Source organism: Macrotis lagotis, chromosome 4 (assembly GCF_037893015.1).
Source record: "Macrotis lagotis isolate mMagLag1 chromosome 4, bilby.v1.9.chrom.fasta, whole genome shotgun sequence".
Taxonomy (NCBI): domain Eukaryota; kingdom Metazoa; phylum Chordata; class Mammalia; order Peramelemorphia; family Peramelidae; genus Macrotis; species Macrotis lagotis.
This window is the reverse complement of record NC_133661.1, coordinates 257,624,879-257,638,647: the sequence shown is the minus strand read 5'-3', so window position 1 is coordinate 257,638,647 and position 13,769 is coordinate 257,624,879. Positions and strand designations below refer to the sequence as shown.

At 32.3% G+C, this 13,769-nt stretch overlaps 1 protein-coding gene across 13 annotated transcripts in view; it reads right to left on the bottom strand.

Moving 5' to 3' along the window:
- Positions 1-13,769, bottom strand: part of KTN1 (kinectin 1) — a 524,036-nt gene that overhangs the window by 427,960 nt on the left and 82,307 nt on the right. For 8 of the 13 annotated variants that reach the window (XR_012478212.1, XM_074235885.1, XM_074235873.1 and 5 more), the window contains exons 21-30: positions 13,555-13,623; positions 10,438-10,475; positions 9,391-9,481; positions 9,167-9,235; positions 7,993-8,030; positions 5,446-5,536; positions 5,026-5,094; positions 4,403-4,440; positions 2,501-2,591; positions 2,352-2,417 (exon numbers count right to left, since the gene is read on the bottom strand). Coding sequence is in view for 12 of the 13 variants with exons in the window: in XM_074235885.1 (XP_074091986.1) it covers positions 2,352-2,417; positions 2,501-2,591; positions 4,403-4,440; positions 5,026-5,094; positions 5,446-5,536; positions 7,993-8,030; positions 9,167-9,235; positions 9,391-9,481; positions 10,438-10,475; positions 13,555-13,623 (660 nt within the window). In the remaining variant the exon portion in view is untranslated. The remainder of the gene's footprint in view (positions 1-2,351; positions 2,418-2,500; positions 2,592-4,402; positions 4,441-5,025; positions 5,095-5,445; positions 5,537-7,992; positions 8,031-9,166; positions 9,236-9,390; positions 9,482-10,437; positions 10,476-13,554; positions 13,624-13,769) is intronic. The other 5 variants (XM_074235875.1, XM_074235876.1, XM_074235881.1 and 2 more) reach the window with 1 other exon arrangement.

Sequence of the window (13,769 nt, the reverse complement as noted above, 5' to 3'; positions counted from 1 at the left end):
GTTCTTTATATTATACTAGACCATAATGATTTGCTAAGAGTCAAAGATATGTCTAAATAAGTTGAAAACTACAATAACACATACATAGTACTTCAAGATATACCATAGTACTTCATGATTTATGCTCTGTATACATTATCTTATTTGACCCTAACAACTTCAAACTCCAGATTCCTATCTATAACTCCACAAGAAAACACAACCTGGACATTACCTAAGGTACCTCAAATTCAATGCAGAAAACTTAAAAACTTGCTATTCATTCTAACTTTATGATTTGAAACACTCCCATTTTAAACACTTTTCACTGCTCTGTTTAAAAATCCTTCAGTGACTTTTTATTGCTCAGTGATTAAAGGTCATTAGTCTATCAAATAAAACTTTTTCCTAAGCACCTCTATGATATTCTAAATTTTACTCTCCTCCACATACTCAGATCAAATTGAACCACTTAATATCCAAGGTTTGTATTCTGTGCTTTCCTCATCTTGGGTGTCCTTGTTACTGCTCCCTATGCCTAGATTGTCCTTTCAACTCAACTGCTGAGAGCTTGATTCTTTTATAAAATCTGCTCTGACCTTCCCCACATCTGTTACCTTAATCCTCACCTACTTTGTTTCTACCTTCTCCGTATTTACTATTTCATATTATAATTATTTAAATATACACATATTTCATCCCCTTCTAAATTATGAACTCAGTGAGAAAAGTGTTTTATCTTTGTACTGTATTATCATAGTTTTCTTTATATATATATTAAGTTATTATAAGTGTTACAAAAAGATTGAGATGTCAATTCAAAAATCTGAAAGGCTTCCATATTAAGAAGGTAGTAAGACTGATTCTGTATAAATTAACTCACATTTAAATGGCGGCTTTACAATTTACAAAGCACTTCATAAAATGGAATTAATTGTAATTGCACTATTTACCATAGCAGGGAAGTTGTAAGTAAATGATGCTTATCATGGCTAAATGTCACAGTCACAGTATTCTGACTCCAAGTCTAAGGTTATTTTCAATAAAACATACTGCCTCTCCATGCCACAGCTACAAAGACTATTAATAGGAACATATGAACGTTTAAAAGAATCAGATTTCAACTCAATGAAACAGGAAATTAACAATTACAACTGACTAAAAGTGGAATAAGCTGCCTCGTAAGGTGGAATACTAGTCACTGAAAATGTTCAAAGGTCAAATGATAATTTGCCAGTTGTTATCAAGAGGGTTTCATACAGTAAAGAGGAGACTGGACAAGATGACAGAACACCTGTGATATGTTACCACCCTGGGGTACATACAAAGAAACAAAAGAAGAAAGAAAAAGTTCTTTTTAGGGTAAATCATACATGAATAATCTATTTTTTTTCAATGAAAACAAAATTTAAATTACCATCATCAAAACCCACACTAACATGTAAATTTGTTCCACTGGAAGTGAAGTGTAGAAGGGGATTGATTACACAGTGACCCACAGAGCCTGTTCTCTCTTCCGGCCTATGGAAGAGACCATGATGTGAGGAGAAAAGGGTCAGGACACTTCTCTGGAAGGAGGAAAAGCAATGGTATGGCACATTCCCAATGCCAATCAGTGTTTCTCACCTGTCCCACTCTAAAGTAAACAGGACTCAAGTTACCAATTTCTCCATAGATGGTACCACAGTCTAACAGTAAGATCCAATGTTGTTAGCCCCCTCTATTGCCATTAGAGCATGAACCATGTCCTCCCACACACCCTTAGAGGGCCAGGTCCTGCAGGGTTACCAGCTAAGGCTTGACTTAGGCCTACTACTAGGAGGTGGTAGGCCTTTCCTACTGTGCCCTTCCCCAGCAAATAGATCCCAGGTATATAGTAGATTTCTTCACAAAGGTTTATAGATCTGATGAGGCACCATTGGGTTTTCTTGTTTGCCTTTCAAAAGCAGCAAGGTATAATGGGAGGAGTGATGGAATTGGAGCCAAAGGATCAAAATTCAAATGCTGACTCTGTCACTGACTACCAGTCTTAGGTTCTCCTGATTCAATTTCCTCAAATGTAAAATTAGGAAAATGGATTAGAAAAATCTTAAGAATCTCTTCCACAATAAATCTGTGATGCCATGATTGTATACCTGGGCATAGTGACAGTTACAATGTACATTTCTTTATAGAAGATTGCTATCTGTGTTATAAAAATTATAGTAACTTTATACAAGAATTATTTTCATATATTGCCTCCTTAAACTGTGTGAGAAATAAAAGATATCAAAAATAAACAAAGGATATCTTGTCATAAATTTCAAAAATGACTCATTTCAAAGGTCCTTTCTTACTTTACATTAACACTAAAGATTAAAATATAACAATACCTGTTGGTAGTTCTGCTGAAGTGTCTCAAGTTGAGATTTAAACAGTTTGTTTTCATCTTGTACATCCTATTAAAATAAAGACAAAAAACCATTTGCTGATTTGTATTAAATTCTCATCAACAAATTCATTAAAACCCAATTATCTTTACCTGTAGCAATTTTCCTTTGCAACAAAGATCTTCCTCTTTTTCTTTTAAAATAGTTTCCATTAATTTCATTTGATCTTCCTTTGCCTTTAAGCTAGAAGAAAAAAAAATTTAAATCTTTAAATTCATCTGTTGAAAAAAAAAGAAATTTTACTAAACTTTAGTATGTCTTAATACAAAATAGGTACAGCAGAAGAACCACTCACAGATTTCCTTTCCCAAACATACTGAGTATCTCTCAAACTCTTCCTTCAACTACCTTCTCTAGTTCAACTCTGCACCTTATTGTCCTAGATCATTCAAACTATCTATTGAAATTGCTGCTATGGTTTATTTGATGCTTAATACTTATAGAAGTAATCATAATGAGCACTTCTAGCTAAGACATGTTACTTATTTACAATTAGAACTATTTACCATCATTTCATATTACACAAGTAAAAAAAGTTATCAGATAAAAACAATTTTAGTCAAAAATAGCTGATATTAGGGTTACAAAGTACAAAACTTTTGCACTACAATTCAATTTCCAAGAACAGAATTCAGGTCTTAGTGCTTTTTTTGTGCAGTTTATCAAAACACTAGGAATTTGGTAAGTATTCAATACCAAGTTTTGTCCAAAAAACAGACCTTATCAGATCAAGATGACAAAATATTCCTTGGTTAGCATCTAAAGGAACATTAAATGTTGCTGCCATTCTATAATAATCACATCCAAAAGGTTTATTATCTTCTCTCTTGCCATATACAATGACAACTGACATAACAGCTATTATCAAAATATTTCTTAATATGTAATTTAGAAAACAAAGAAAAGTATAAGTTTCTGGTAGAGATTTTTCTATCTTTTTTTTTTTAAAAATTAAGAATATATTGCAAGTCAACTCAAATAACAGTGATCTATATTGATCTACTACTCAATATTTCAAGGATTCATTATATTTTGATATCCATTTACAGAGATATGTTGACATAAATAACATGAGACAGAGATAGAGATATAGCAACATAACCATTCTCATAAATAATGCATCAGGTAATAAAATCCCATTTAAAGCCCTTCAGATATTTAACAACTAAAAACTAATAAAACTTTTCTTGCTAAACTCATTTTATACTACTAACATTTGGTAGAATTTAATCAAAATTTCCTTGAAAAATCCAAAAAAGGAAATTCTTATGGTTCAACATCAGAAACTGAAGATTTTCTCAGTGAAAATGATATTAGAAAAGATGCATTCATCATCTGTACTGCCATTATGGCAATACTGTCTATCTTTAATTTTTTTCCTACAATTATCTTCTCTAGTTCAATTCTACAACTTATTGTCCTAGATCATTCAAACTATCTGTTGAAATACTTCCTACTATTTATCTGATGCTTAATACTTACAAAAGTAATCATAATGAGCACTTCTAGCTAAGAGAGATGTTTCTATTAGGATTGTGGAACTTTTCCAATAGATATAGTTGAAACCTTATAAATATATTGTTAGAATGTGATCTTCTTGAGAGTAGGGACTATTTTCCTTTTCCTATTTCTATCCTCAGCTCTCAGGAGAATACTTTGTAAATAGTAGGCACTGAATGCTTTATTCATTCAATCCTCCATTCATTCAAGTTTTAAAAACCAAAACATACTAAGTATATAGAGAACCATATAAAAAAAGAGAAATTCCTCTAGACATTCATAAATACTCCACCTGACTTTGATTTACAAAGAATCTTGGTGTTCTTAGTTGTCCTTGGACAAAACTTGCATGAGTAAAAAATAAAATTTTTCGATTTAAAAAAAAAAATCACAACATTCTTTTAACTAACTGTAGACAAACTCAAAGAAGGTAAAAAATACATTTGAAGGTACTGACTATATATGTTTGTTGCTAAAAATAAACAAATACTTACATATTCTCAAGTTCCTGAAATTGTGATACTGAAGATGCCTAAGAAATAAAATTCAAAATTTTTGTATCTCATCAAAAAAATCATTTATTGAAAAGATTATACTCAAAATTCAATTTTTCATAAAATTCAAAGTGAGGACAGATTTACTTTTCAACATGAATTATACTCAAATAATATCTTTAATAAAAAATAAATTTTTAAAAAAACATGAATCATGCTATATTTCAAAAAGGAGTTAATATCTCATTTCATTACTGAATTTAATATGGATAATTATCTGATTTCAGAAGGACATATGGCCGTTGATAGATTAAAACTATTTTAAGGCAAGATACTTAAAGATAAAAGTACAAAATCTATTAGAATGAGTAGATTCATTCAGTTACAAGCATTAAGAAGATTACAACATCTGGCCTATAAATTTGGTTTTAAATTTTCTGGTGACTAAAATAAAACAACAACAACAAAAAAGAAGGAAATAGTTTTCTGTAAATAAAAAGTATACATCCATCCAAGATAATTTCCCTAGAAATAAATTAAAGTAATTCACATTAACCATTTTGCTCTCCAATTCATTAAACTAATTAAATCCATACACAACCAAGGTGTAAATCATAACATACCTGCTGTAATTTCTGTTGTGTTATTTCCTGAACATGTGCTTTTAAAGCTGCATTTTCATTTTGAAGGTCCTTGGATATAAAAGTAAGGATAAGCTTAGCTGATATTTTGATTCTTCAACATTAACATATCCATGATTACATCAGTGTCAACATCCTATCTACTAATACAGAATGTCAAAAACCTTAGTAGATTTTCTTCTTGATTTAATGTACTCGAGAATTCATGATAGGGTGATCATGATTTTGGAATTCAGCTAAGATCACTCTTATTCAACAGTGTCACCAATAAGAGACCTATAAAGTTGTGTTCTGCAGTCATCAGGGATACTTTCACAATACAATGAGACTTTGAAGTAGGACCTGAGTGGAGGATTTCATGCTCCAGACTATGGATGGTGTCTTTATTTTGAAACTTCTTACCTGCAACAAATTTTCTCTGTTTACAAGATCTTTTTCTTTTTCTTCTAATACAGCCTTCATGGTATTTTCCTGTTCTTCTTTTCCTTTTAATCTGTATAATAAATTTACAAAAACTACAGATAAAATGTTCAAACAACTTTTTTTTAAATGGTAAAAGAGATTAAACACAAAAATCATTATATATTTCAAGGGCTTACTAATATTTTTGCTAATGAATTATTATTCAAAAACATTTCAAAATAAATTCTAAATAAAGTTTAAGACAATTATAAAACTGGTTACTAATTAGATGTTATGTGAAAGACAATGTTATTTATCTAAATGGATCCAAATGTTATTTATCCAAATGCCTTTCCAGTCAATCCTCAGTGCAATCTATTTTTCATATTTTTAATGGAAAATAAAGAAAATGGTGATAGTATAGGAAACAGTAATCACAAAAATTAATAACACATTTTATTTTATATACATAAAATTTTTCATCTTGTAATTATATTTTACAATGTATAACTATATATTTTGCCTTCAAAATATCTCATTTAAGGCATATCATTTATAATATCTTCTACAGACTTTCTTCTTCCTTGATTACTGTGACACTGCCCTCTCTTGGTTTTCCTCATCTATTTAGTCATTCCTTCTCAGCATCCTTTAACATAATCCTTGCACAACTCACTCTGTGGGCATTTCCAAGAATTTATCCTGGGCATCCTCTTCTTGCTCAACACTCTCTTCTCAGTGACCTAATCAATTTCCCAAGAGTTCAATTACCGTCTGTTTATTCATGACTCCCAAAGCTAAATACCCAATCCTACTCTCTTTCCTGAACTCCAGTCATGTATATCCAAATGACTTTTTGGACATTTCCTCCCCAAGGAAGTACAAAAAAGAATCTCAAATGTAACATGTCCAAAAGATAACTCATATTTCCTCTCAAAACTTCTAATGAAGGATGTACCATTCTTCCAGGTAATCAAGTTGATAATCAATCAATCTCAATCTCTCTCTCTCTCTCTCTCTCTCTCTCTCTCTCTCTCTCTCTCCCTCTCTCAACACCCACAACCAATTCATTGTTGTGTCTTATCAATTACACCTCTACAATACCTCTTATTCATATCTTTCTTATTATTCATACAGGGTCTACCCTATTTCAGGTCCTCATCACCTTTTACCTGGACTATTTCAAAAGCCTAACTGGTCTCCCTACCTGCTGTATCTTCTACTGCCAATCCATTCTCCATGCGGCTGCAAAACCTAAAATTCGGATCTAACCACATCACAAACTCATGTTACTAAAAAATCTTCAATGACTCCCTATTGCTTCTAGGATATAAGAATCCTCAGCTTGAAATTTAAAGCACTCTACAAAGCCCCACCTAACTTTCCAGCTAGATTTTCTATTATTCCCTTTAAATTTTTCATTCCAATCAAACTAGCTTACTTGATGTTGCATACACATGACATTCTAACTACTGTTCCTGTCTTTTCATAAATGGTGTTCATTCTCCCCCTTCCCAGATCTGGAACATGCTGCTCCTTAGCCTCTGTCTCCTATGATGCTTAGCTATTTTCAAAGCATACCTCAGTTGCCAGCTCCCATTACAAGGCTTTTTCTCATAACTCCAAGTATGAGCATCTTTCCCATCTTGAAGTTACTGTGTGTGTGTGTGTGTGTGTGTGTGTGTGTGTGTGTGTATGTGTGTGTCTTGTATTTATTCACTACTAATGAAAATGTGGTGAAACTTCCCCTTTTCCTCCCCAAATTGTCAGATCATGAGTTAGAAACAGTTTCATTTTTGTCTAGGTATACCCAGAGTCTACAGTATAACATAGTATGTGCTTAATATATATGCAACGTTGAATACTGACCAAAAATATATTTTAAAATCATCTTTATTTAAAATTATTTTCAATGATTTATGTATTTGAAATCATTTTTAAATCAAGTTTTTAAAACTAGATTTTAGAGAAGTAACAGTTACAATGTACAACATTGCTTAATTTTTTTTTTAAAAAAGAGGCAGTCTAATTTCACCAATAAGCTTTTATCCAGATCTAAAATGAAAATTTTGCACGTAAAAAAATAAGAGAGGCAGCTAGGTGGCACAGTGGATAGAGCACCAGTTCTGGAGGTGGAGTCAGGAGGACCTGAGTTCAAATCCGGCCTCAGACACTTAATAAATACCTAGATGGGTGACCTTGGGCAAGTCACTTATCCCCATTGCCATGCAAAAACCAAAAATAGATAAATGAATAATAAGATCAGGATCCTTAATCCTATTACAATAAGCTTGGAAATGGAGTACAAAAATTACTTCCTGTAAGTTACTCAATAGACATTAGATAATAACAGTTCAGCTTGAAAACCAATCAAAAAAAAAATCAAAGAGAATTTTGTTGTACAAAATCTCAAGTATCAAATTTAAAATGTCAAGAATTTATATTTTCAGTCAGCCAGATTTTGAAAACTCAGTAGAAATTTTCATCATTTAATGACATTTAATTGAAGAATGCACCATTAAGGAAAATTAAGAAAATGGTACTTACAAATTTTGAAGTTCTTGAATTTGAGAAGCAACTAATACCTTTAAGAAAAAATTCAAAATCATGGCAAATTATTGATGGAATTAAGCTATCTAGCACATCACTAAGTTATGATTCTGACTGGGTAACTTTTGGGGGTAAAATCTTTCAACAATTCATCCTATGCAATGATGTTTTGATTCTCCTTCCCCAAAACTATTATTAAAGTAATTACTATTATTACAATTAAAGAAAGCAGCTGACTATAAATATCTCACAATTCTTAGCAATAAAAGTATGAAACTTTAAAAATTTGGTAGTTGTGAAAAATTGAAGATGCTTAATATTTAATACTCTTTAATCATACTAAAATTGTTTCCTACCCGACATCTCAAAGCCAAATGATAAAATTGTTAACTATTAATATTAGAAATAAACTTTAAGATCATTCTTTAAGATTGTGGCCCAGAAAGAAGAAATATACTTGGTCCAAAGTCATAAGAATTATTTCATCAATGAATCAGAGCTAATATATGCTATCTGACTTCCTAATTATGGACTGTCTCTCCAATAATACATTGTCTCACATAACTCTCTTAGTATCTTCTCATCCTCCTATTATGACACACAGGACCTTCCTTTCTCTCCTTTTCATGCAATCATATAATTTTTTTTTAATCACATGAAGGCATCCCAGATTGAATCCCATCAATTTCCAGGGATCTGATTAATTACTGATATTCCTTTTATGGTATTCTATTGCTTTGTTTTATTTGTTTTTTTTTCTTTCCAAATTAGAAATTCCTTGAAGGGGGTGGGAAAATCAAGAATTCCTTCATAACCTTTCACTAAACTTCTATAGATAGAGAGAGAGGAAGTCCAAACTTCACTCTATGTTGTATTTTAAAAAGCATGAAAACCAAAAAGTGAAATATTCTATGAATTAATTTGTGATCCAGAGTAAAGCACATAAAACTATACTTAATACTGAAATACATATTTGAATTGCCTAAATTTTAAAAGTTGGCAAACTAAGAGCACAAAGCAAAAGAATTTATGATCCTTAAATATTTGAATGTTGTCAGAAGATCTATGCATATTAATACAGAAAAAAATTCTTTTGCATAGCAGAAAAAGATCATCAATAATACCACCACCCTAAAAAATATCTATCATGCTTTTGGCTCTGGATTTTTACCTGTTGAGCCTTTTCAAGCTGGATATTTCCTACTTCTTCTTTCAGAGCCTCTATTTCCTGTTTCAAAGCCTTTACAATGACAAAACAGACAAGATTGGACAATGGAAACATAAAAGTTGACAACATGGCCTGAGTTACTTATTAAAAATGCAATGCAAGGTCAAACAAATGAAAGTTAATGGTATGAACTGAGGAGAGGAAAACAAGTATCTCCTAATTAATACCTGAACAGTTTTCTCCTTATTAGCAACTTTAAGAAGTTCAGCTTCCATGAGTTCCTCCACACACTTAATCTTTCCATCCTTTTCACGGATTCTTAAAAAAGAAATAGAGTATTAAACCATCTCACACACACACACACACACACACACACACACACACACACGCACACACACACACACGCACACATGCACACACGCACAAACACAAACATCCATGACAAAACTAAGATTCACAAGTTGAAGCTACCCATTGATAAGCCACTCTATGTATTCTTCATATCTACAACAGCAGCAAAAAAAAAAAAAAAAAAGAAGAAGAAACTTTCCCTCTGTCCTTTCAGTTACTGCACAAAAAACCTAAAGAGGTAAGGAGCCTACTAACATCATGACCAGGGTTTGGTACTGCTGCTTCAAAAGCCCTTAAGAAAAATAACAAACAATACCCTAGCAAAATGATTTCCAATGATCTTTGTTCCCCACACTCCTTTTCAAGAACAACAAAGATGTGCTGAAAACCCCTAGAGTAATTTAACACCTGTTTATAGTGCTATTAAAGTATTTGCAACTAAAATCCTGCTATCATACTTTTCCTAGGCAAGAATATTCTATTCTACTCTACTCTCCTTTTAGAGAGTCAAAATTTAAACAACTTAATGCTCCAGCAGTACCACAAACTTGTCTTATCATTCATTACCCAGATGATTTCAAAAATTACTATTATTCTAGAAATAAAAGTAAGTTAAAATTCTGGTGTCAAGCCAAGTATGATACTTTGACCAAAAATAGGAATCTGTAAAACCATATTAAAATTAAAGCATCTGCCACTGACTTCATCAAAATATATTTCCACTAATGTCAAGGTTAAACTTGAATATACATTACTTTTTTCCCAAAATCATAAAATAGATCCTTTGAATGTGGCATATTTGTGGATTTAAGAAAAATAAGGAAGATAAGAAAAACCAGTAAGAAATCTGTGTATATGCAAATAGAATTTATATATTAATTAAGCAATACATATATTAATGGTATAACATTAATATTACTTACATCTTCTCAAAGTCATCAACTATGGCTGTAAAAGAAACCTAGAAATGGAGAAATTACAGTAATAAGTATAGTATATTTCCCCTTATATCATGACTAAGTAATAAATACAAAAAAGTAAATACTCCAATTAAAAAATCTCCCAAATATAATTCTATTTGAAGCAATTCTACTTATAATTTCAAAGTAACAAAAATGATTCATGAGAAGAATACTATTTTAAGTTTTTTATGAAATGAGGAATTCCAGGCTCCAGGACCCAAAGGAATTTACACAAAGTCCAAGGCAATAAATGCTAAGAGCCAGGTCTCAATCTCAACCAGGACTCTGATCACTGCAATGCAGTCTAGCATAAGGGTCCTCAAAAATTTAAGTACTAGGGTTGTCAGCATAAAAATAAAATGAGGAGAAAAGTATTACAAGTTAACCATCCCTAAAGAGTGAGTCAGGAGGAAAAAAGGGAAATGACATTTGATGTGGTTATACAGGTAGCTTTTCTAGGTATTACTATCATTTCTTAGAGAGCCCTTGAATGCTCAGATCTTCATACTATAAGCACCTGAATCAATCTCACTTCATGCAGATCAAACAATGTTGTAAACTTTTTAATGACTAATGACAATAAGCTAGTTATCAGTAAATATAGAGAGATAAAGACTGAATCTCAAGGAGCATTGGATCTATTAGAACAAAGCATACTTATTTTCACTTTTTTTTCCCATGTATTTTCCCCTTTCATTCTGGTTCTTCTTTCATGGACGTGATTTATATGGAAATATTTTACATGATTGAACAAATATAACCTATATCAAATTGCATACCATCTTGGAGAGGCACGATGGGAGGGAAAAAGGGAGAAAAGTTAGAACTCATTTTTTTAAATAAATGTTAAAAATTGTTTTTATATCTAACTGGGAAAAAAATTTACTATTTAAATCAAAATCTACACACATCTACTCATATACAACGCCCACCCCCACAAGAATATAAAGGACTCTAAAGGATTATAAATATGGGGCTAAGGGGAGGGAGGCAAGGATTACTTGCAACTTTTGAAATATGTAAGAAAACTGCCTTCTATTTGCTAATGTTATCACTCTTCCCTATTCAATCCCTTATCTTCACTTGACTGTCCCTCAAGACTTTGTCCTTATCTTTCTCACTCTAGTCTAGACTCTCCAAAATCTCAGGTTTGATCCTTCTCTATCAGTCCCAGTTTTCTGAGTGCCAGGCTCCTATTCCCCCATCTAATAAAGAAACATTTCATATTTCATGTCCCCAAGGCATCTCAAATTTAAAATATCCAAAAAGAATTTCTTTCATCCGAAATCTACCCTTCTTCCAAATTTATTTTTAATTGTTCCAATAACCCAGATTCACAAATCCAGTATTACCCTTAGCTCATCACACTTCATATAAAGGGTGAATAGGTGGCAAAGTGAATAAGAAAACTGATCTTGGGAGTCAGGAGGAAAGGAGTTCAAAACCCGAGGAAAGTAACTTAACCCTGATTATCTAGTATCCAGGATCATCCTCAGTTGTCCTGATTCATATCTGGTCACTAGACTCAGATGGCTTTAGAGGAGAAAGTGAGGTTGGTGACATAGCATCATCCTCCCCCCACTGCAATTTGCTTATCATGGCATCACCTCCACCAATGACATGGTCTTCTTTGAGAATGATGATAAACATCATCATCATCATCATCATCATTTCCACCATCATACTTCATATCTAATCAATTGTCAAGTTAAAAGAGTTTCTACCTAGCTTTCTACTCAAGCAGCTAACTACCCTGGTTCAAACATATATCCTCTTTCACTTGGACAACTGTAATGCTTCCTAATTGGCCTCCCTTCCTCAAGTCTCTTCCTCTCTCCAATCCTTCTTTCAAGATTGTTCTAAAGAATGACCATGATATGATCCTACATAATAAACTCAAATTACTCCTTACTGCCTTAAGAGTCAAATATAAACTTCTATTTGGCACTTAAAGTCCTTTGCAATGCAGCCATAATCTTAACATTACTTTAACATTATTTCACTTTCGGAATTCTGCAATATGGTCAGACTGGTCTTCTGTTTGTCAAACATGATGTCTCCCACCTCCAGACATTTGTACTGGCTAAACTCCACACTTGGAATGAAAAATCTCCTTAACTCTATCTTCTTTATTTCCTTTATAACTCAGCTCAAAACTATCTTCTACAAAAAGTCTTGAGATGCCTCCCACTACTAATGCCTTCCTGCCTCTTCCTGTATATACTGTCATCACAGATAGAATGTAAACTCCTTGAGGGCAGGGACTGACTGAGTCTACCATAGTTCCAGGCACAGAGTTAAATGATAAATACTTTCTGACTGACTAATGGAAATAACATCTTAACTGAACTAAGAGTGAGGCTAGAAAATAGGGTGGGATAGGAAAATGGTTTAAGAAATAACATTAAGGAAACTGTGGAGGAGGGGAAGCATAGAGATGTTCAGTAGATGGAAAAAATGTTGCAAGGTAAGATAATTAATGTGAAAAAAAAAACCTGAAAAGATAGTTTTATACCCAAACTGTAGGAGAACTACACAGGCAGGATTTTGAGTACTCAACAGGAAGCCATTTAAGTTTTTTGATCACATAATAATATGATCATAATAATTAAATACCAACAAGATCAAAGTGACAAAAATCATAACATATGCCTCCCCAGCAAATTAGGCCTTAAAGACAAATTTTGTCTATTTCAACTAAAGTTCACCATGATTAACTAAAGTTCACCATGATTAACTAATATTTTAGTGAATTATTTGAACTAAGCAGACTATTGTTTGAAAAGTCTTTTTCTGGGGGGTGGGGGGAAGGAGAGACAGATAAAGAGAAAATATTTCACAACTATGATTCACTCATCAATAAAACCCATCCTACCAAAGCAAATAAACAATTCAACTGTAATCAGTAGTTCTGGAGAACTGAGGAGGTACCGAGAGATGCATCACACAGATTAGGAGTTGGAGGCAAGACTAGAAGCCCATGTCTTCTTGACTTCCTCTATTCACTATACTACACAGCTTTTTTATACTTCAAATTAAAGGTAAGATTTACAATACCTCAGCAATTTTAATTATTACCTGAGATGTCTGTTGAGCCTTTAGACTTTGAACTTCATTTTTCAAGGATGAATTTTCTGTCCTTAATACCTTTATAATAAATTATATCAGAAAAGTTTAAATATATTATGATAACACAGTAGTTTACATCTGACAATACTATTTTAACAGCAATATTCTCATTCTTCAACAGTTTCTTTTACAACTCCCTTATACCATAATATCACACCACTTCT